Source organism: Osmerus mordax, chromosome 22, assembly GCF_038355195.1.
Source record: "Osmerus mordax isolate fOsmMor3 chromosome 22, fOsmMor3.pri, whole genome shotgun sequence".
NCBI classification, from domain to species: Eukaryota; Metazoa; Chordata; class Actinopteri; order Osmeriformes; family Osmeridae; genus Osmerus; species Osmerus mordax.
The window spans coordinates 2,148,962-2,172,898 of NC_090071.1; the positions used below are offsets into that span (position 1 = coordinate 2,148,962).

Genomic DNA, 23,937 nt, shown 5'->3' on the forward strand with positions numbered 1-23,937 from the left:
TTTGCAACTGAGATGTTGTCCTTGGGAGCCAACATGGTAGATAGTTTCAATCATAAAGACTCATGTAGATTTATTTCCCCGCCCCGTTTCTTCTGAGTACTCAGTCATTGGCCAGTTAACCGCCCAGCCTCCAAATGTCTTCTTTGTGAATGGTTAATGATGATGTCAGATGCAAGGGTATCATCCCATTTACACATGGGATTGGATGCAAACCACTTATTTGAATAGAATCATCTGATTGGCTTGTTTAGGCACGTGTAGTGAAAAGACAGGAAGAAAATGTAGAGCATAACAAATTTGTTAGTCAGTGGTCCGTGCCTAGCTTACTTTTGCATTTTCGTAATAGATTATTTGAATATATATTTCGTTCATTCATGTGAATCCAATGTAGAGGTAAGCCCGGCGAGGCATTTTTTCCACGTCAAGCGAGCGAACGTCACTATTGAATGCTATAATCAATTTAGTTTGTGCTGTTTGTCTCAAGCCTCTGGCTTCCCAGCAGTAGCCTATCTGGCCCAGTGAAAATCTAAACCACGAAACTGACAGTGTTTAGCTTCCAAGCTGTAACGTGTGTTTCTTTTTTTTAAAGCATGCCACTGTTCATATTTTTAGTCATGCTTTGGTTATGTGCAAATGTTGGCCAATGCACAACAGCTAATGTTTCCAAATTATTTGAGCACACTGCTGAACACTTGACTGAAAAAATGCATTCTGGAAAGACGTTCTTTGTGTACTTTGGACACCAAGGTAAGACTAGTTAATTCGATGTTGCTTAATAATCACTTTCTTGATAATAATAACATGCTGAATACTAAGTCTAGTGCTCGGTTACTTAATTGGGATGTAGACATTAAATCAAACCCCCTTTTCCAGTCAGCCCCACCTTAGTGCTCTTTCTTGACCAGCTGGAGATGTCTGCGGAAGTACTGGAAGATTATGGTATTTCAGTTGCTAAGGTAACCAAAGTAATCGTTATCCCCGGGCCATGTTGAGTCACAGATTCACTAGCTATTAGCTAGACACCAATGGACACCCAGGGAGAAGCGGTTATTTTTGTTTTTCAATTACCTCGGCCACTTATTCAATAGCCTGCAGAATCCATTAACGAAAAAAAGCACAATTTTAATAATCTGTACACTGGGCTACAGCAGAATTGACAACAGTACAATTAGATTTTCATCTCACAGCTCTAGATATTATAACCCAGTACTATATCAAGAAGCGGTGTGTAGTGTTCAGCTAAAGAATCTTTGTGTTATAGAATTAGTTTGTAATTCAATTCTATACATGTCTGCAGGTGAATTGTAGCAAAGAGCATGTTGCAAAATACTGCACAGGTGACAAGATAATGAAGAAAGCCTATCTATTCAGGTACGTGCATAGGGATAGAGTGGACATCTCCCATTTTTTAAAACATCCCGTTGGAACCCATCTGCTGTAGAACTACAGCATGCACTTCAGGCCACAAATAAATTAATATGTAATACGTGTCCTTGCACTCTTCCCAGAGGCACTGAACTCCTGAAGAGCTTCGACACAGACACAGTCTTTGACGTTCATGCCATCGTTTCTCACGTACTCTTGTAAGTTTCTCTCTCATGTCCGTTTATCCTCTTATCAGCACTCAACCTGACGCAGATCAACTTTTGCAGAGTCATTGTTCAGTTGAGTCTCGTCATTACAGATACGACAGTCAAATGATGAATGCTAATAGAGACAATTCGCTGACATGAACGCATCTTGAGAGAAGACGGTAGATATGACTCGGGTCCGTAACCTTTCAGCCTCACTGACTATCGCGATGATTTGCTAACCGAGGTGCAGTCAATTCCTTCGAGTCATTTGCACCATGTTATCCCAATCCCTTTTCAGAACGAAATGTCAGAATGACAAACGTTTACAAACGGAGGCTCAAGTTAAATCGACTTCTGTATTGAATGTAAAAAGCCGTTTGCAACTTTATTCCGTCACGATGCTAGTTGTGATGTTTTTGTGATCTCCCGTCCAGCACAGTGTTATTTGATGAGGTGAGGTATGTGCACACCGTGGCGGAGCTACTGGCGGTGGAGAGAGCAGCCAAGGGCAGGTTGGACGTTGTGCTGGGTCACGTCCAGGTTCTGGGCCTACCAGGTAGGCTACCATCAAAACATCATTTTTGGAAAAAGAAGCAAAGCAATGAAATAGAATTGAAATGAAATAGAGTTAATACAGAATTTGTTAAACACGTTGAGTGTAATGATCATGAAGTAAAAACATGTTAACATTCGACAGTACAACATTTAATGAGCATTCTGCACATCCTTCCTCTAGTCTTGGTTTTCTCAGTGATGTGTTTTTAATGTAGCCTGACCTTGGCAAGACTGCCTGGACTGGGGTCTGACTCATGCTGTTCACAAGTTTCTCCTTCGTCATGTCATCCTACTCAGAGCATCGGGCGCTGATGGAGACGGCATTCGTGTACGGAGCCAAGTACCAGTTTGTGCTCACGACCGGAGGTCCAGTCCTGGAGCACATGGGGTCAGTGTTTCTAACCTCCCCAGGCCGAAGCTGAGCTCAAGCCCATAACAACACAACAGGCTGCATCTGCCAAGGCCCAAGATAACACTGATGATGGGTAGTGGGGGTGTAGTACAGGATGGTTGAGTCCATTTCAAACAAGATCTCCTCCCATAGGAAGTCTTTGCGATGAACTGTATTTGTGTGTGATGTGAAGACTCTAGTTACATTTACATTTAGTCATTTAGCAGACGCTCTTATCCAGAGCGACTTACAGTAAGTACAGGGACATTCCCCCGAGGCAAGTAGGGTGAAGTGCCTTGCCCAAGGACACAACGTCATTTTGCACGGCCGGGAATCGAACTGGTTGCCAGTTCGATTCCGGCTACTAGCCCGCTTCCCTAACCGCTCAGCCACCTGACTCGCATGCCATTTGATAAGACAGATGGATACTCACGTCTCGTCTTTGTGCTGCGTGGACTTGACCTGTCTCTCTCTTCGTACCGTCCCTCTCTCTCCAGAGTGAAGGAGCCAGCGTCTCTGGCCGCGGGCCTTTGGTTCCTCCACTGCAAGGGGCTGACGAGGCTCATGGAGCCCTGCCCACACACGGCTCTGACCAGAGCCCTCACCACCCTCCACATCTACGCCTTCCTCCAGCTCATGGAGGCGCCGCTTGTGGTGAGGGCTCCGAACATCCAGCCGACATCCTAGGATTTAGACCAGAGTGATTGGATTAAGCTGGGCCCCAGGACATGTTTTCTGTACTTTGTGTTTTAAACCCAGGCCCCTCCGCCTCAATCGCTGACACTGTCTAGGCCTCCTCATTGGCATCAAGGAAATCTTAAACGGCCAAATGAGAGATTATTGAGAGGGTCTTTTTTGATTCCTCTCCCCGTCAGACGGAGTCTTCAGAGGACCCTTCCAAGGTGAAGGTGATCCACAGCCACCTCCAGGTACCCCTGCTCTTCCTCTTCTCCCAGCCCCACACCCTGGCCCTGGACCGGGTCACGGCTCAAACTCTAGCCTGGAGGCTGAGAGGCCGGGTGGGCCTGGTTCTCATTCACAGGTAAGCGCCAGTTGTTCTTTATATGTATCTTTGGTGAGGTCAGATGGCTGAGCGGTTATGGAATCGGGCTATTAATCAGAAGGTTGCTGGTTCGATTCCCGGCCGTGTCAAATGACGTTGTGTCCTTGGGCAAGGCACTTCACCCTACTTGCCTCGGGGGGAATGTCCCTGTACTTACTGTAAGTTGCTCTGGAGGAACATTAGACCAGTTTGTTGGTTATACAGCTGTATCACACAGGTATTTAATCAGCTGTTCATCTGCTATAGGGAAAGCCCAGATGTTAAAACTCCACCTGAATACAATGCTGCATACAAACTAACTGGAGAGGTGAGTATTAACAATATCAATCACAATTGCCCTTCAAAGCATGTTGTTGTTCCCTTCAGTATTATTATTCCTGTTTTGTTTTATGTCAGTCTCCTTCCTTTTGATTGATTTCTTCAGTTTGGTTTGTGTCATGACTTACAAGGGGTCGGAGGTCATTTACCTCACACTGAACAACCTGGAGGAGGTCATCGACCTGTTCAGAGTAGACGCCAATCCAGATGAGCATGACGAAGAGGAGGAGGAGGAAGAGGAGCAAAGTTGGACTTCTCTTGGTACGCAGTAGAGAACTCTCGTCAGCGCCATGAATATTTTGAATGTCTTCTCAATGCGGAGGCAGGAGTAAATGCCCAAGGTTAATCACATGCTAATGTGGTGCAACCGTGATGCTATTTTTCACCCCTGTCTAATCCCTTTGGATTAATTATAAACACTTTTAAAAGGAACCGAAGGAGGATGTTTGTTTGGTGTGGGATAGCATCGGAACAGGTTAATAACTGGTGTGTTTGATCAGACCTGCTGGATGACGAAGTGGCAGAGTCTGTGTACAGGAACAGGGGTCGGATCCTGGACATGGAGGCCGTAACAGAACTCACCGCTGACACCTTCCACAGTGCAGTGGCAGACAATCGCCACACTGTGGTGCTGTTTTATGTCAAATGTAAGACCCTTTTTTGCTACACTCTCATTTGCTACACTCTGCTAGAAAGCATCAACTGTGAATGGCTTTATACAGTCTAAATATTCATTTATTTGATATGCCTCGTGGGTTTTTTACTTGAGATTCTTTTTCAAAGAGCACAACTCTTTTCTTTCGTTTTTACTTTATATCTCCACCAGGGGACGCTGTGTCCGTGGCTTTCATTCCCTCCTTTCTAGAGGTTGCAGAGACCCTGGAAGGTGATTAAGACCAACACAACTGTTAGGAGAAAGAAGCCTGTATAAACACTACTTTCTCTCTCTAAATATGTCGACCTTTAGTCCCAACCTGCTGCGTGTTGTTTGTTTAGACGATGAGGTCAGCGACGTAGAAATGGCCGCGGTGGATTGTGGGGAGTGGACGAACGTGTGCAGTGCTCAGCTGATTACCTTTTTCCCGACCGTCAGCCTGTACCGTCCGGGGTCCCCCGCCCAGCCATACAGGGGCATGCTGGGTAGTAAGAGCCTGTACACCTTCATCATGCTGTGAGTCTAGACACTAAAACTCTACCCACACCTTCACACTGAAACCCTGGTGAAGCGTCACTGGCCGGCTTGTTTTTATGTAACTGCACTCTAAATCGAGGCGGAAACTGTGAAATTGGCAGATGCATACGGAGTTAAATGGACCATCATTTTAATTAAGTGTCTTGACACTTGTGTCTTGTGTCTTGTGTGTGTGTGTGTGTGTGTGTGTGTGTGTGTGTGCGCGCGCGTACATGTGTTTTCCCAGGAGCCGAGTCCCTTCCCCTATCCTCCTGTCCTCTGTTGAGGAGGCGAGGTCGTTCCTGGACGCCCACCTGCACCCCCGACGCCCAGGCCTCGCCCCTGCCAGGGTCCTGGGCTTGTTCAGCTCAGACGCAGACACCGGTCTGTCACTCAGAGAGAGAGAGAGAGAGAGAGAATGTCTGAGTCTTTGTGCACCTGAAGATGACTCCTGGCTCCATCTTTGTTCCCCAGGGGTGTCTGTGTTCCAGGAGGCCTCCAGGGTCCTGAGGGGAGAGACTCTGCTAGCCATGCTGACAGGCAGGCAGGCTGAAACATGGTACACCACCCCTGCCCTCTTCTGGTTCTTCTCTTCTGTCGTCCACAGCACAAAGGTTTAACGGTTAAACATTAACGCCATTAGGCGGTTAGGGAGTCGGGCTAGTAATCAGAAGGTTGTTGGTTCGATTCCCGGCCGTGCAAAATGACGTTGTGTCCTTGGACAAGGCACTTCACCCTACTTGCCTCGGGGGAATGTCCCTGTACTTACTGTAAGTCGCTCTGGATAAGAGCGTCTGCTAAATGACTAAATGTGTTCTGTGTTCCAGGGCGGCAGAGCACGAGGTAGAGCTTCCCGCCATGCTTGTGTCACGAGGTCCCCAAACCCACGCACACGCCCACACCCTCCACCCTTCCACTGCCCAGGACCTGACCTCACACATCCAGAAGGCCCTGCTGGAGCCATTTGTAAGTGTGTGTGTGTGTGCGCGCGTGTGTTAATGTAACCTCTAAGATGTATTGCTTCCATTATACTTAACTTATTTTCTTGGCACTGCACATGGCACCTTCTTGACATTGGCTTTGCAGTTAGACTACACAAAGGAGCCTCTTAGCAGTTACTGACAGTTTTGTAAATATTTACTGTACTTGAACTTGCAGTCATGCGAGCATCGCGTTGTCTCTAAATGTGGACTTGCAGTAAATCATGTTTAATGTGTTTGAGTCCTATTTGTTTAGAACTGTAAAGGTCAGAGGGTCCCCATTTGTCACTTAAGTCAGGAGCATCAGACTCATTCGGTTAGAAAATTCCGGACAATGTTTTTAAGCTGTAACTTTGAGAGGAGTCTGTTTGACAGTGAGCGTTGCTTTATAAAATGCTACCAGATGTCTTTCTTGTAGGTCCAGGGACACAAACCTTCCGGAAACTGCTTGTAAACTCTGTTTTTTTTAGCAATGATTATGTTGACTACCATATGTCTCCCATCCCTCTCTCTCCTCATCTGTTCCGACTCTCTCGCCCTCTCTCTCCTTTCTCTGTCTCTCCTTCCGTCTTCCCCTCCTTCACTCGCAGCCTGAGCTGACCGTGGAGAACCTCCCTCCGTACCTGGCGCTGGGCAGGCCGCTGCTGCTGCTGTTTGTGGGGGAGGAGGAGGATGAGCAGGGGAGGAGAGAGAGCGAGGGGGCGCTGGAGGAGATGAGGGCCCTGCTGGAGACTGGTCAGCTCGCCCCTTACCTGCCTGCCTGGATACACCTGTACGTGCTTCAGCCCTCCTCATCCTCCTTCACTCAAGTCACACAGGGAGTCAGATGGCTGAGCGGTTAGCAAATCGGGATAGTAATCAGAAGGTTTCCAGTTCGATTCCCCGTCATTCCCCCCCAAAAATTACGTTGTGTCCTTGGGCAAGGCACTTCACCCTACTTGCCTCTGGGGGATGTCCCTGTACTTACTGTAAGTCGCTCTGGATAAGAGCGTCTGCTAAATGTAAGTCCTTTGTAATCACAGCGTCAGGTTTCACACAGTCAGGTGGATGGAAGCGTCAGGGCATGACGACCCTGACATCCACACACTCACTCACACTCTCCCGTCGGGAAGGACTGTCGGGCTCTGCAGTGAGGACGAGACTACCCTGACGATTCCTTGAAGGGTAGAAAAAGGACGTGAGAAGATGTTCACTGATGGTGTTGTGTGTGTGGTGTGGTGTGTGTGGTGTGGTGTGGTGTGGTGTGTTCCAGCGGCCGGACCCCTGCTGGTAAAGGAGTCCTGGAGGACTACCTGGGCTCCCTTCCCCCACTACCTGCCCTGGTCCTGTCCCTTCTGCCCTCAGGAGGAGAGGTGTTCCACTACCCCCCCGACAGGCCCATCATGGTACAGCCCGTCCTGCGGTGGCTGCAGAGTGCTAAGGATGGCAATGAACCACCAGCAGGTGAGCAGGGGTGGGCTAAAGATAACCCTTCGATCGGTCATAAACACATCTAGAGTCGTTATATTAAGTTATAATTATTTTAGTGATCCCAGGATGAACAAACCCACTGATTCTTATTTTACTGCACCTGGTAGCTGTGGCCTCTAGAGGGCAGGCTTAGCCCTCCGTGTCTGGGTTTCCAATCTCATCAGTTTAATGGAACACAGCTCACTTTATCCTACTACAGGGACTGCCAAAGCGAGGGTTCAATTTCTTTTGTGTTGATGTGCTTTCTGTGCACTTTATTGCTGGGGCTTTGTCAATGAAGCAGGAAGTTAAGATCTTAAAGCCCTCACCCCCACCCCCCTCCTGCGCCCCCCCTCTCCCCCTTCTCTATTGTGTCCCTGCTCTCTGTCAACAGTGCTGACATCATCACCCCCCTCATGCCAGAACACAGGCCCCTTCTGTCTCTGTTTATGTGTTAGAATCCACCCATCGCCATCCATGAGATCATCACCACCTCCAGTTCCCCACTTTTTAATACCGCACTCACAGCCGAGTCTCTGCGGATTTGCTTGTGCGAGTGACAATGTGTGACAAATCTTGAGTGTCAACACACAGTCCCACTGGTCTCTCTCCAAAACACACACACACACAGTCTGTGAGCATGTCCCCTGATGACGAGATGGTCTCTTCCGTGTGTCTGGAGGAGGAAGAGAGACTTGGGACTGTCTCTCTCTCACACAGCAACAGAAGTAGCCATCTCTATCCACTTTACACTTCTCATGTACGTGTGTGTGTGTGTCCAACTGATTCTTTTGGATGTTTTGTATCTGTGTACAGATATGTAATCAGAGTGGAGTCAAGTTGCAGTCATATCTCTCCATAAGGGGTAGGCTTGCTTTTTCATAACGATACTGTACATGTCTGAAAGAGGAATCGAAAGAATTAGAAAAAAATAGTTGTAGTTGGCCAATCAGATGCGTTAACTTGGAACCGCTGTGTAGTCGTTTCTTTCGACTGCCCACACACCCTCACAACAAACATTTACATTTAGTCATTTAGCAGACGCTCTTATCCAGAGCGACTTACAGTAAGTACAGGGACATTCTCCCCTGAGGCAAGTAGGGTGAAGTGCCTTGCCCAAGGACACAATGTAATTTTGCAAAGCCGGGGATCGAACCAGCAACCTTCTGATTACTAGCCCGATTCCCTAACCGCTCAGCCACCCGACTCCCAAACGCTGAAGATCTCTTCTGACAAACCAAACAGCATGTCTGCCAAATGCCTCACACCTATTCGCTTCATATGGCAGAGGAGTCCTTTCATGGTCATCCTGACAGAAACACACTCCACCAGCCTCTTCAGACGGCCCAGTCCCCATTAGCCAGGGCTTAGCACAATGACATTTACAGCTACTTTCCTGATTGGTCCAGTATAGCGACAGGTCTTATTGGACAGGAGAGTGGAGTTTTGGCTCGCGTTTCTCCCCTTGTGTTCCACTTTCAACAGGAGGGAGTGAGGTGGAAAGTATTGCGTCACAATCTCGGTTACCTTCGTTTCCTTGATGTATGAAATTGATCTGGATACAAATGGATTCTGATTTATTAAGATGGCAGTATCAAAAGATACCCTCGAAGTCCGGTAATTCAGTCAATTGTAGCTGACGACCAGTGTTATGTGCATGTATGAAAAGCCTGGAATAAAAATTTGTTGATTTGAAAAAAACGGGTGAGAGGGTCAGAGGAGTTCTATGCTGCAGTCTGTACTGGCCTAGTCTTCTAAATCCTGCCATTTCATCCTGTAGGTCTGTAATAATAAATGTCGTCATTACAGCCTGGAGAGTTTCAGCGTCCTTGGCCTGCCAGCTCTGAAGACTCTAATGACAGAGCGAGATAAAGCTCATGCTACCTTTTGACCTCAGGGTGTGACTCAGGGATGGCCACTGCCTAAATTCAACCCCACTCAACACCACACAGCCCTAGATTACCAGGACATTCCAGACAATTTTCATGGAGGGTCATCCTTCCACCAACGTTTCTTTGCACAGGCTTGGTTTTCCAGTTACTCCTTGGTTTTCCAGTTGCTTATTAAACATACAGTGTATGAAATATTGCAAATATACGTATATCCGGAATCTTCCAAACCGGGTGTTTTTTCTTCCAGAGATTAATATTCATATCAGGTCTAACTGTCTCTGTTTCTCTCTGTTCCTCTTGTTGGCCTGTTAAGGAGTGGTAGGCGACGACAAGTGGGAACCTGCTGTACAGTTCTACGACTTCCTGTCCGTCATGGACCAGGAAGTGCCAGGCTATGCCTCCCAGAGGAGCCACAAGACCAAAACACGGCCGAGGGAGGAGAAGAAGAAGAGAAGGAATGATAGCGGTGACAGACAAGCACAGGCGGCTTCGACCGGATCTTCTAAGCCTCATCAGCATTCTGAACTGTGAGGCGCTAACTGTGGCATTCCCAAAGGACAAAAAAGATCCTCTTGAACATGGAAGCTGTTGCATACAGATGTCTGCTTTTCTGTCTTGGTATGCTGTGACTTATATATTGTGATGCCTCTGGATATTCGACCATGTGAATGTTGCTATGTGCTATGAGGTACACTACCCTGGGTCAATATTGTTCTGTTTTATACTTTTGTACTTATTGATATTTATATTTTTGTATTAGCTGTTGTAAATGTATTCCTGTATTTATGCTGTATCGACATTACTGTCATTTGAAATAGATGCATTTGTGCTACTGGGCTTTTGTTTCACGTTTTGTCTGGAGATCTGAATTATTAATGTTCTGAGTTCTCTTGAGTGCGGCGTAATAGTGGTGTCATTGGTTCCCCATGGAGTCTGCGGTTTCTCTGATTATCCGCTTTCAGTTTTTCCCATCATCTTCCTTCCATTCCAGAATTCCTGCTTTGTGGAAAAAACACGTAAGGCTCTTGCCAATTACGTACCGGAAAGTAACCTGTGCATTTCATTACTTACATTGTTAAAGTTAATCACCGTCATATGAAAATTGGGCCACGACGGAATGTGCATCACTGATTCAGAACAGATAAATGGAAAGCTCAGCCGCATCTTTGAGACTTGTTCTGTGAAGTTACGCAGGCAGAGCTTGAGAGGTTTAAGACCAAAGCCAACAACCTGGATAAACTTGTGGGATTTGTACAAAATACCTCTTGCTTTAAAAACTACGACTCTGTCAGCACTTCTGCTAGCTAAACACACAAGACAAGGATCTTCATGTTGTGCAAATGTACCAAAGGGGAAAAACTCATTAATCTACCGGTGCATTTTAAAGGCAGAACTAGAATGGATAAGTCTGGATGAGATATGACGGCAATATCGTAGATTAGATGAGATTGACTGCCTGTTTCCTGACAGTGTTTTGGGCTCTGTCAGCGAGGCTGCTTCATATTCAGGCAGGGAGCCAAGCTGAGCCATAGCTGCCTGCCTCCAGTGACACGTTTCTCCGGCCTCCTAGGGCCACACCAACGCATCCTCTAATGAACTGGGCCTCGGCACTAAAGCTAATGGAATCTGCTTTTTCAATATGGAAGAAAGGCAGCCTTTACTGAAGCTGTGCCCAGACTATGCTTCACTGAGAACCTCCATTTTATCAGCGTTCCAACAATCGGCCCGTATCCTTTATTTCGGCAAACGTTCTTTTAACCTTCTTTTAAAATCTGGAATCTATGAAACTGTGAAGTTGTTATTGCAGTAACCAAATTCTGAGAACAATGAAAATCTTTTTCTATTTTTCGTCCGTGAGAGAAGCAACGTTTGATTTGAGTGTCTCTGTTGGCTCTATACAACCCAAATTCAAACCTTCTGGTAGGTTCCGCGAGACCCGGAGGAGACGCTGGCAGTAGGAGAGGTTTTGGTCGGCCTGAAGAAAAGCCGCGTTTCCAGGTTTCGCACACACACTTGCTCATTCTTGGATTGGATGTCAGCGCATGGGCTTTTCTAGCTCTGAGCTTTAAAGTTGGAAGAATTTTTTCTTTGAGATTTAAACATAGATTTAAACCACATAGACAGTCCATCCGCCTATACTGCATTTAATATCAGATCTACACTCGGAAGGCATCATTTCAAAGCCCATGTGAAATGTTTATATTATGAAAGTAACAGCCTGGTTTGGTGTGCTTCTTTGAGTGGGTCCTGAACAAGATTTAACATAACCAGTCAGGTGGCTGAGCGGTTAGGGAATCGGGCTAGTAATCCGAAGGTTGCCAGTTCGATTTCCGGACGTGCAAAATGATGTTGTGTCCTTGGGTAAGGCACTTCACCCTACTTGCCTCGGGGGGAATGTCCCTGTACTTACTGTAAGTCGCTCTGGGTAAGAGCGTCTACTAAATGTAAATGTAACCACACAAGTATTATTTTGATAATTTCCTATGGGATCTTTAGCTAGGATCCTTCCTGTCGTGTAAAGAAGGGCAGAAGTTGTTCAAAGTCCTTTCATCCTTTTGTTGTGGTGTTGCAGAAAGCAATCCATTTGTTGCTATGAGATGATTTGGTGGAAGCAGTCACATCACTTTCAGCACTTTGTCATCACGAACGTGCGTCACGCTGACCAAGGATCGCTAATGGACAAGAAAGAGTACGGGAATATTATCAATAAATTTCTATGTGACTAAGAGGGTCAGTGGGGCTTTTTCTACTCATCTTCACCTCACACATAGATAACAAGGTTATCACTTTTCCTAAACGAAAAATGTACAGATGAAGTTAACACTGAACAGGTTTTGTCTATACGGTTGTTCTATTAGCTAATGAATTTCCCTCCTCCACCTGGGAAAAGGGATTTATATAGGTGGTTCTTTGCTGCTGCTGAAAAATCGATGGGTCCAACAATGTACTCTGATAGGAGTGAAAACTGTTGTCTTGGGAGTTTGAGTATGACACACCAGACCGAGGCATGTTTTATTCATGCATCATGTGTCAGAAGGTCATTTCTAATGTGTGGTCAACTCTCATCGGACAAGATGACCACCAGACACAAGCCACTGTAATTTCCTGTCTCACTACAGAGAAACTCCAGAGAATATCCGGTGCTAATATGGGTATACCCTCTTAAGCTTTCCCGATCTGTAATACTGTGTTTAATGCTACTCAGTGGGTGGAGTCTGATTTCCTGATGAATTATAACAAAATAGTAATGTGTTTTGGTTTGTGATGTAATGCACTGAAACCCACTTTTTTGCAGGGGGGGGGGGGGGGGGGGATGTTAGGATTAGTCAGAGCTACTGTGTGTATCCAGAGTCATTGTTTGTCTCAGTCTGTCTCAATCACCTGGGAGATCTCAGGCCTTTTAATAGTTATGCGCTCATTTCCGAAACTAAAAAATGATATGGCATTCTTTTGGGTGTGTGTGTCGGTGCCAGGCAAACAGAGATACAGTTAGAGTGTGTGTATGAGTCTAGGATCACATTTTATTGGGTTAGCCGCACACAGTTCTGGGAAACGGAACATAATACCCAGGGATGGAGAAGTGGGCACTGAGGAAGGAGTCCTGCCCAGAGATTTACCATCTGTGTGAAGAAAGAGAGGTTGTTCTTCTTCTCATACGTAGCATGGATCAATGGTCTCAATCGGTGGACTAGTGGACAATATGAACACAATGGCCGACAGACGCCTATTTTATTTTACATGTTTTCCACTTTAGCAATTGTCTACCGCAATCTACCAAGGGGAATGTGGTCTATATTAGTTGTGCGCTACTGTTAGGTAAATTTCTTTATCAAGAAGTGCACAGTCATCGGGCTCAATTGTTATATTCTTGCCAGCAAGGAAACAAGTTTGTCTCGGTACAGAGTTGTCTAAAAGCTTAACAGTAATAGGCAGTTATTTTATACATGGTTTGAACAAGTTACAGGATGGAGACAATACATTTACATTTAGTCATTTAGCAGACGCTCTTATCCAGAGCGACTTACAGTAGGTACAGGGACATTCCCCCGAGGCAAGTAGGGTGAAGTGCCTTGCCCAAGGACACAACGTCAGTTTGCATGACCAGGAATCGAACTGGCAACCTTCGGATTACTAGCCCGATTCCCTCACCGCTCAGCCACCTGACTCCCCTTGCAATACGTTTTGCCTCCCCATGTGGAGGCAGAAGTCTATCACCTTTGAATGTCAGTTTAGTTAGTCTAAAGCTTGTGCAAAGTTATATGCTTTGTTTGCAACAGTTTTTGACACCTGCTCCTCATACATGCACTGCAAAAGATCCAACAATCAGAATCTGTAAGCAAGGCTTGAAGTTAAAGCAAACAGTGTCCACTTCTTCTTAACCACATTAGGGTGCAGTGGTTTCTCTTTCTGAGCGTGAAGATATCACAACCCACACACAAACACACACACACACACACAGCATTCTTTTCAGCCTGTATAACAACTTGCTCAAATATTTCCATCAGCTACCCTATAGAAGACGAGCCAAACCCCACCATTAAGAAAATTCCCTAATCACAAAGTTTTGGACAGTGAGTTAGAATGATATTCTTCAGGTGGGGCCTTGTTCAGTCTGAGAAAGTCCTCTAGAGTTGTTCATTCTGCGGATGTCTCATGTTTTATAAAGACCTCATGTTTAAAATCCATGCCTGGAGAGTATTAAATCTCCAATTGTTTGTCCCAGTGGTGGTTTGAAGGAGATTAATAACCCTAACGACTTAATGGAATAAATATTCCCTCCACTGCTCTATTGTAATCATTGCTTGCCCTGTTATTTCAAGACTGTAACTTTTTTTACGGAAGACGAACAAAAGTAGATTATTCTGGATTCACCTCTAGGGAGAATCTGGCAGGAAGTCGATACAGTCTTGTTGCTGTCCTACTGTCTGTGTTGCTATGCTACCTTCTTCTCGACTGGGCAAGTCGAAATTGTTAAAGGGCGATAGCAGTTTAATCACTTACATTTGTCACAAATCCAACAGCACTAGTAGCTTAAACACAAGTCACACCATGGTGAGTCAATGCGGGCCTGTGACAGCTGTTCGTGTCAGAAGTGGCCTTTGGGGACTTTGGGATATCTGACCCACTTAAAAATTAAATCCATGATTAAGTAGGAAGGAATTTCATTTTTTGGGGGAAAATACAAGGTTCCCCACAGCAGGGGAAATGTGACTGTGTCTGTGAAACTTTCTAGGATCCGTTGGGCCTCAGAGGGCACAGAACATAGCTCTGCCACAGCTGCTGGAAGTTTACCAAGGTCTGTAAAACCCCAAGTTAAACTCTCTGAGGGAGTAGGACATATTTCCCTTTCCTGTTTAGTTTTTTTAAGCCAAAATCAGGGTTTACCCAGAAGACTGAGTAACTGAATCAAAACGTAATTTCATCCTCGATATCCAGTAACTTGATGGATTTTTGTCAAAGCTGAGGTAGCGTCGAGCCTTGTGTCATGCCAGGATTGTTCACGAGAGTAAGATCGTAAAAACGTCAGTGCTGCCAGGGCAAACCAATTTGGGATATTGTTTTTACATCAGTGGCAACGACCTTAAATCAATCTCCCCGATAGATTTAGCCAAACAGAACTAAGGTGGTCGGAAGGAGCAATTTTGAGCATTTGTGATTAATTTACTAGGCGGTATTGGAGGAGCGTGTGAGTAGCCTATTTAGACCGCCTTGTCATCGTTGGTGAAGTGATTGGATATAAAGGTAGTTCGCACGTAACCTATGCCCATGAATAGCCTTTGGTAGACCATTTATACAGTGTGTGTATGGTACAGACAGGTAACTAATTCAAACTAAAAGAACCGCTGCCTGTAATTTCGATTAGAATCATTAGCAGTAAAGACAACACAAAGATTGCATGTTGGCTCTTATGTTAGATTGTTTAAAGGACAACAGAAAGTATGAAAGTATATATTTACTTCCCTATCTTTTTACATTCTCAATTTTCACATTTGTGTAACCGAGACAGGTTATAAACCGATAGCACACCTCCCTTCCATCTAGAGGGTCAGATGGCTGAGCGGTTAGGGAATGGGGCTATTAATCAGAAGGTTGCCAGTTCAATTCCAGGCTGCCCTAAAAGACGTTGTGTCCTTGGGCAAGGCACTTCACCCTACTTGCCCGGGGGGGGGGAAATGTCCCTGTACTTACTGTAAGTCACTCTGGATAAGAGCGTCTGCTAAATGTAAAATGGCTTGTACAATATAAACAACAGTTTCACATGACAAGAACACACCAATAACCGACACATTACGTTTTGAAGTGCTCCACTCAAAATGCAGAAATGGACATTTACAATCCAATAGACAAAGATTAAGGAGAATGTTGAGGCGTCTAATTAAAGGGAAAAAGCTGTGTTACTGACAGAAAGCATGCTGAGCGATCCACTATGCCCTCCAGATGTAGCTAATGGGGTCATAAGTTTGCAGTTCACATACATACCAACATCGTAATCTACTTTGCATAACCCCATAAAGTTAAGCCTTGTACGGATAAATGGTACTGTTCAGAATGCTTAGTCGCAGTTTGTGACCCAAGTATATCGATAATGACCGTTCCTTAATGACCATGATCGATTCAGTATTTTTTATTGGCGCTGTTCATTGTGTTTTTATGAGGAAGTACTGAATGCAAAATCCTACAATAGGCCTACAGTCAGCATGTCTATAATCGAACAGACACGGACCCACACATGCACACTTGTGTGTTTTATGCACATAGTTTACATGGACTGGAGCAGCTGTGTGAGAAGATCTGTGATCACTGACGTCCTTCGCCTTTTAAACAGGGGGCATTTGCATGGAAAACGGTCGACAACAGCCAGGTAAAACCACTTCCCTCTCTTCTCCTTCCAGATGGACACCGCATGTTTACATCCAAGATGGATACTGCATGTTTACAACCAAGATGGATACCGCATGTTTACATCCAAGATGGATATAGTATGTTTACATGCCAGCCAGTTTTTGATGCAGTGTTTATAGGAAGTATGCTGGAGACACAATGGAGAGGAACTAACACTGACGTCATCACATGTTCTGTTGATAAAAACCTGCCTGGTTTGGTCACGGGTGGTCGTCACCTTGACATGATACTCAGTGTCTTATCGACAAAGGGCCATACCTCCTAGCTATGGTTTACTCGATAATGCAAACCAGTAGCAGCTTCAAGCTGTTCCTCCCCCTTCTCAGGTCATGCTCAGGCATACAAAACATGCAGTGACGTGCATAGGTGCTGGCAGACTACATTTAGTCATCAATATCAACCGTGAAACTGTTCTCGCAACACTCGACTTGACTGCCTTCGAAGGGGAAGGTGTGCCGTGGGTCTATCGATCTGCAGACCCTCTCATTGTGGATACGGTGAAGAGATTGGCTCAAATCCCAAGTTGATCTCTTGTTCCGTGTCCTTGAGCAAGATGCCACCAGCCGCCCCAACAAGCGCACACACACATCATCTCCGGCCATCAATGTCTGTGAGTTTGAGAGAGAAATAAATAATTGATCTATGATAACGGCACATTGATAGCATCTCAGGTCTTTTCTCATTCCAGTTCTCAGCAGGACAAACAAGATTTGATCCATTGCTGCCAAACATGGCCAGTATATTTTCATAGGTTATTCATCTCTAGAACATAGATGTGCCCTCAACCATTCCACCATCCTCCCTGAACTACAAAACATTCCTCCTCCCTCCCTCTCTCTCTCTCTCTCTCTCTCTCTCTCTCTCTCTCTCTCTCTCTCTCTCTCTCTCTCTCTCTCTCTCTCTCTCTCTCTCTCTCTCTCTCTCTCTCTCTGTCTCTCTCTGTCTCGCTCTCTCTGTCTCTCTCTCTCTGTCTCTCTCTCTCATGCTCTCTCTCTCTATCTTTCCTCTCAGTCTGTAAATGAAGACGTTTCACAGTCAACATAGTAGCACTAGAGAGAGGGGGGGGGGGTGTTTTTAAATCCACTATCGGAATTCACACTGGCTGTAACCCTGGTACCTACTCCGTCCTCACAAAAAACACCACACATACCTCAGGAATGAATATTTTGTATTTTCGAATTTTCGTAACTATCACTAGTTACCATGCAGAGGAGCTATTATTAATCCTTATCTCAATTCTGCTCCTAGTGAGCGCCGCAGCTCTGTCAGTAGTCTGTCTGAAACTACAGGCTACTTTTTCATTTATTAAATATCCAGCATGTTTATTTTCACACAGTCCTTTCGGCCAAGCCTTAAACTATGAGCGTGCTATGATATGGGATCCTTATCCTTAACAAGTGCCGTCCTGCAACTTTATGAGTCAAACAATAGACCAGAATTTCCTCATAACTGTCTGTTGAGTCAAGTTTGTATGTTTTGACAGTTCAGGCAGCTTAAGTTTAAAACCCCCATCCAAATGAAACTTGATTCCGATAATACAGTCAGAGAGTTACTTAAGATTCTGGACATTGTAATCTCCTGAGAGACTGAACCCTGGAAGATCCTAGAGGATACAAGTGAGAGGTCTCTCTGCTCAGACAGACTTGTGTCTCAAGAACAGCCCCTGGAGCACTGGGTGAAGAGTTATATCATCTCCAAGACGATGACCTTCTGGGTGCACAGGAGGGAGTGGGGAGAGGAGGGCACGGCAGGAAGGGTGACTTCAGTTCATCATTTATTTAGTCGGTCATTCATCCAGATCCATTGTAATAATCCAACATTAATCATGCAAGCTTTTTTGTTTAACGGCATCTAGGTTTATAATAGGGAGGATTTTGTTATTATTTATTCAAGAGTGCCTAATCGGTTTACCAGGAGGCCTCCCTTATTAGCTACAGAAGGCCCTCTGCCCTATCCCCAGCGTCTAAAAACAGCGGCAGTAGCTCACTTTTCCGTCTCTGGGTGGGATCCTGAGGGAGGCAGGGAGGAAACGTGAGATCCAGAGAGACCTGATGTTATCTGCTGGCCTGTACAGCCAGGGAGCCCTGTCCTGACATGAGGCTGATCTTATCTCACAGCAGCTCCGCGTCCGGACAGGCCTGCCAGCACCACTGATGTACTGTGAAGGGGGGGGGGGTTTAATCGAACGGTTTGATTTACGCAAAGACAGTTGACGTAAACAACTACGTGAGCTGATGAGATTGAACAGAAGACTAGAAGGCTGTGTCACAACAAGCCGGCCTACTGATTTTATAGATTTGTGAAATGAACCTTCAGACTTTGACTAATCGCCCCTCTGTGCAGCACTGTGTGGATTCAATCACGCGCCCGTTTCTATGAATCACGTACGCTGTCAGCTATCGATACGAGCAAAGCAGGAGTCCTGTAAAGGGTTCTTGAAGAGTCGTCTGTCTGTATTAGGCCAGCTTTAAACAGACATGGGTGTCTTGAGGAGAAGGGAGATGAGCTGATTGGGCTTTCTCCTAACCTTCGGTCCAGTACCACTCACTGTAAAAAGGTCAAAATCTGATAGACAGAAAATCAGGGAACAGACAAGACCAGACACCTTCCAGCTGAAAACATTTTATTTAGGCAAAGTGTTTGCTAAAGACCCTGACCAACTCCGGAAGGGCATGAACAGAGAATGAATCCAGGCGTGTTGGAGATCATCATCAACTATCCCCTGGTTGGTGTCAGAACTACATATTACAGGAAATAGATGTGTGTGTGGCTTTGTTGCATGAAAAGAGGTATCCATCATAATACCGTAATCTTGTGCGTGTGTGTCTGTGGTTGTGTGTGGTTGTGTGTGCATTTTTAATTGGTAAAGCCACATGAAATGATTGGATGATTGGAAGGTCCTCTTTCTCAGTTTTGCTTTCACGGTACAGCAGGGTTAAGCAGAGGCACATGTTCTCCGGCATGTGGGAACTATTAAAATGCCATCTGTAATCACAACAAATAGTAAAGAGAAAGGAGGAGGATGAAAATACAGAGGAAGGAGGAGAAAAAGTAAAAACAAGAAAAACTTTTTAGTGAAGAAATGTCTGCTGCTCCACTTCTCATTTCTCTCATTTGGGTCGTATTAAACCCTCTGCACCCACTTCATGTTGCATGCTGCCTTTGCTCATTAACTTAACGAGGTACATGCTGTAAGATATGTTAGGTCTGTGGCAGGATTGTGGCCTTGCTGCTCAAATCAAAATGAAGAGCGTGGGAAACAGGAACTGTTTCCATTTTTGTCTTTTTATCAGATCACCACTTAGCATTTGTGACAGGATATGTTTGATCTAACTACTCTAAATTGAGAAGCAGTGTATATGTTATAAGAAAAGTGAATGGGGGCATCTTTATATTCAAATTCTCTCTGGTAATTTCCTCGGTAATTAAACCATTTTGTTTACCACAACTTAAAGGTGTCTTAAATATAAATACAATCATTTCCATCGGTAAATATTCTGTCATCATTTCCCAGTGGCATGGGTGGTCCACAGGACGAAAACAAACTTGACAGACGGACAATTTCTTTCTACATTACTCTCCAGACAGTTACCATTTTATTGGCCTCCACATACTTCAATCCTCAGCGGCCAATCTTCCATTCAACTGCCTTTAGTTTGACACCCTTGACCCAGCAAACTTCCTGTTTGTTGAAAAATAAAAACACTAACTTCTCCTGACGTTCAAGATCGACAGCTCCACAAGAAGAAGGTGCTAGTTTTCAGATGATTATTACATTTAGGTATTTATTAAACTGTGTCTGTGCGTAAACCACATGTGGATTCTTTACATACAGAGGTGTAAGTGTGCGAGGAGAAGGGAGAGATTGGCAGGTTTCCAAAGAGGAGGAGATGTTGGCTTAGAGGCAGACTGAAACTCAGTATGTGTTCAGACTTGTTGTGATACAGAACGAGACTAAGTCTGCCCAGGGACTCTTCCTTCACAACACAATTCCTGGTTCCATTACGCAATGTTCCACCTAACCTTGTTGAAGTATGTAGAACTTTACTTGTGGTTCATGTCAGGGTTCCTTTAATAGGATTTCCCAAAGACACCCATGTGAGAGACAGCAAGGATCAACACCAAAATAAATCCGACACAAACCACTCTGTTAAGATTCAGTACTCTCTTCTCAGAGTTCAGATGGCTGAGTGGTTAGGGAGTCGGGCTATTAATCAGAAGGTTGTTGGTTCGATTCCCGGCCGTGCCAAATGATGTTGAGTCCTTGGGCAAGGCACTTCACCCTACTTGCCTTGGGGGGAATGTCCCTGTACTTACTGTAAGTCGCTCTGGATAAGAGCATCTGCTAAATGACTAAATGTAAAATGTTCTCAGATGTGTGAAGCAGAACGTTGCCAGAGATGCCATTCGCCTCGTTGGTGTTGGACAAACACGATAGAATGGAATGCTTCCAAAACATTCCTGTGCAGAGAACTACTAACACAACTCAGTGTGTGTAGCGAACACCAAAGGGTGTTTCAGGATAAACACCCTTTGAAAGCTGATCCTACGTCTTAATCACTACCAGGTCAAACGGCTGTGAAAGACCCAGGTTCTAGACCAGCCATGATTCATGTGGAATGTCCAGTAGTCTCTTGCATGTGGTGCTACCAGCTGATGTAAGAGTTTTCACCTCATCCACACAGACGTGGTTATTCTTAGACCCATCTCTCGAGTCAGACTACATACTGCATGATGTGGTCACTGGTGCTTCCCATGGAAAGGAGAAGGCCCTTTCCTCCAAAGACTGGAGGGTGCTGCAATGTCGGGCATTTGGGGATTAGGCAATCCGTGCTTATGTTTTTTAAATTAATTAATTTAAAAAAAAGGGGAACTCCTTGGGACTGTTAAGGCGTAGGCTTGTGTGGTTTGGAAGAAGGATATATGTTTATCAAGAAGAGGATTGGTGGTTTCTGAGAAGCTGCCATTGAGTTACATGCAGTATTATGTTGATGATGTGGAGGGCTGCTCTCTCCACACGCACACACCCACACACACACCACGGTGACACTGTCCAGAAGCTGAAACTGTGCACTTGCTCAATTTTATCATTTCGGTTTCATGAGCACAGATCGAGGCTTAGCTCCGGCAGTTGTTATTGTTTTGTTTTGGAGTTTTACTCTCTGAAAGGACATTGCCACCACATGGTACACATCGGGTTTGATTAACGCTCCTCTGAAACTGCGTGGCTGCTTCAAACCCCTTCAACAGCATCAGCTCTCATTTTATTCTCTTTCTCTGGTTATGTAGTTTGAGAGAAGGGGGCTTTATGTCAGGAAGAGGAAGTTGTCTGAGGACAGGATTGTACGGAGCAAGAGTATGTGAAGACCTTTCTGAGGGGGGTCCTCTGGTCATTTCAAATCAAATTAATTCCTTAATTATTCAATTTTCGCATTCTTTCTTCTGAGGACAGAGAAATATTGCCAAAGTTAATTCCCGTAACCAACGAATGGCTCTCATTTACCATCATTAAAACCTCCTCCTCTTCCTGCAAAGATAAACCTGTTTTGAAGGGCACATTGTGCATGTCTTGTTTCATGTAAGATTAAAGACTTCAGAGAGAATGTGAAAATGTGATGCATTGTGCTTTTGCTTTGAAAAAAACTTTACAAACTAATGAAAGACGTGATAATGCATTTTTATTTGACAGTTTGGCCATTTTGGCAGAAGAGATAGCGTACAGCTTACCAATCTACAACAGACATCTCAGATTTTATGACATTGCTGAGAATCACTATATCAAGTAAATAACAGATCATTGCTACCTAATTAAAATACTACTTGAGCAATACCAAATACAAGGAAACTGGCATCAAAGCCATTCCTGGTACAGTAACATCTACTGCCAGTATGGTGTCTGTGAAAATCTTGACATGGTTTTAACAGCCTTTCTCATGGAGTCAGGGAGTGGAGAAGGTTGCCAAACCTCTCTTCTGCATTGCCTGGGGCTCGAGGCATGGGGCGGTTATCCCATTTAGTCATTTAGCAGACGCTCTTATCCATCCCCCCGTCTCATCTCACACAAGCCAGGGAACACTCAAGTCTTCTGCTGAGCAAATGGCTCAGCACTAACCCGGCAAGGAGCCAGAGTTCCCCAACATCATCAAAGGAGAAACAGATCAGCTGGTTTAGTGGTGGCGTACGTGCGAGTGTTAGTACAACAGCGTTGTTTATGCTTTTCTTTGTAGCTTATTTGTTACGTTGATAATATAACCCAAACTAAGCCCTTTAGTCTGAAGAAAGAAAGAACTTTCCATTATATATTGTAAATCAAAACACACTGAGAGAGAGAGAGAGAGAGAGAGAGAGAGAGACAGAGAGAGAGAGAGAGAGAGAGAGAGAGAGAGAGAGAGAGAGAGAGAGAGAGAGAGAGAGAGAGAGAGAGAGAGAGAGAGAGTAACAAAGAGCGAAGGTCTACTCCCTTTTATATCCAACAAGCTCTTGTCAGAAACTAGGCTCAGAGAAACCAATGGGAGCTTCTTCACCCTCATGCCCCAGCAGAACATGTGGTGTGAAAACGGTTTGACCCCACTGCAGAGAAAGGTCAGCTAAATGTACTTCCAACTACTCATGTCTCTAGCATGAGATGGGGGGAGGGGCAGGTCATCTCCCAGTCTAAAATGTGTTTGTCTATCTTTGAACCTGTGTGTGTGTGTGTGTTGGGTGGGTGTGTGTTGGGTGTGTGTGTGTGCATGTGTGTATAACTGACATTCCAAATCCTTTATGTCCCCCTCTGTCAACATGCCACACAGCGCTCATTTCCTACAATGCTCCTGGTAGATCATTGGGTAACACTTGTGGTCCTTGTAATAAGCATTTATTGATCTAATCTGCTGCGGCTAGGATACAGTAGAGGACTCAAAGGATATGAGAAAGTCGATGACACAGAAACAAGGGACAATTTCCATGGAAATACCTCGATTGATGGATGCTTTGCACCCGTTTATTGAGACACTTTCAAAACACTAACATTTAACACTGTCGAAAAATGACAAATCCAAGCTTTTGAAAAACAATCATGACATATAACCCTGGCTGCAAGCAACAAGCCACAAAACACAACTTTTGGCTTTCACCATGACAGTTAAATGCACAAGGAACACGGAACACATCAAGCTAGTTTTACAAATCCAACAAATGTCATATTTTTCAAAGTGCAAATAGTACAAGTCAGCCGAAACCAACTGTCAGTAACGGGCATGGTGCACCCGCAAAATAACAGTGTCTGGAAGATACCTTGTACATGTCACACTGACAGGGTCAGGTTGCCACTGGATACCGCTGCATTTTCTTTTCAGAGGGGAAGATAGAGAAAGACGACAGGGGAGGGATGAGAGGGGTGAGAGGGATGAGAGACGAGAGAGGGATGAGAGGGGAGAGGGATGAGATGGGAGAGAGATGAGAGGGGAGAGAGGGATGAGAGGGGAGAGGGATGAGAGGGATGAGAGGGGAGAGGGATGAGAGGGGAGAGGGATGAGAGGGGAGAGGGATGAGAGGGATGAGAGGGGAGAGGGATGAGAGGGGAGAGGGATGAGAGGGGAGAGAGGGGAGAGGGATGAGAGGGGAGAGGGATGAGAGGGGAGAGAGGGATGTGAGGGGAGA

General features: G+C 45.1%; 2 protein-coding genes across 3 annotated transcripts in view; both read left to right on the forward strand.

The window, feature by feature from the left end:
- ero1a (endoplasmic reticulum oxidoreductase 1 alpha) overlaps nucleotides 1–23,937 on the forward strand; it is a 99,446-nt gene that overhangs the window by 22,860 nt on the left and 52,649 nt on the right. The gene's annotated exons all lie outside the window — the stretch shown is intronic.
- On the forward strand, nucleotides 372–10,503 carry txndc16 (thioredoxin domain containing 16). Of its 2 annotated transcripts, none has more exons than XM_067260469.1 (19): nucleotides 372–747; nucleotides 874–956; nucleotides 1,298–1,371; nucleotides 1,509–1,583; nucleotides 2,009–2,130; nucleotides 2,427–2,517; nucleotides 3,018–3,174; nucleotides 3,396–3,562; nucleotides 3,830–3,890; nucleotides 4,033–4,162; nucleotides 4,402–4,548; nucleotides 4,728–4,787; nucleotides 4,898–5,072; nucleotides 5,320–5,456; nucleotides 5,547–5,631; nucleotides 5,900–6,038; nucleotides 6,643–6,824; nucleotides 7,305–7,495; nucleotides 9,707–10,503. In XM_067260469.1, the coding sequence occupies exons 1-19, from the start codon at nucleotides 591–593 to the stop codon at nucleotides 9,922–9,924; spliced, it is 2,451 nt and encodes an 816-aa protein (XP_067116570.1). In that variant the 5' UTR covers nucleotides 372–590; the 3' UTR covers nucleotides 9,925–10,503. The 2 variants fall into 2 exon arrangements, with proteins under 2 accessions (XP_067116570.1, XP_067116571.1); XM_067260470.1 differs by lacking the exon at nucleotides 9,707–10,503 and adding an exon at nucleotides 9,311–9,439.

What these genes read in the sequence shown, in the direction of transcription:
- txndc16 (XM_067260469.1), top strand. Translation starts at nt 591, where the DNA reads ATGCCACTGTTCATATTTTTAGTCATGCTTTGGTTATGTGCAAATGTT. An exon ending in ATCGTTTCTCACGTACTCTT is followed by an intron (nt 1,584 to 2,008) that starts GTAAGTTTCTCT and finishes TCTCCCGTCCAG; the next exon opens with CACAGTGTTATTTGATGAGG. An exon ending in AGGCCCTGCTGGAGCCATTT is followed by an intron (nt 6,039 to 6,642) that starts GTAAGTGTGTGT and finishes CTTCACTCGCAG; the next exon opens with CCTGAGCTGACCGTGGAGAA.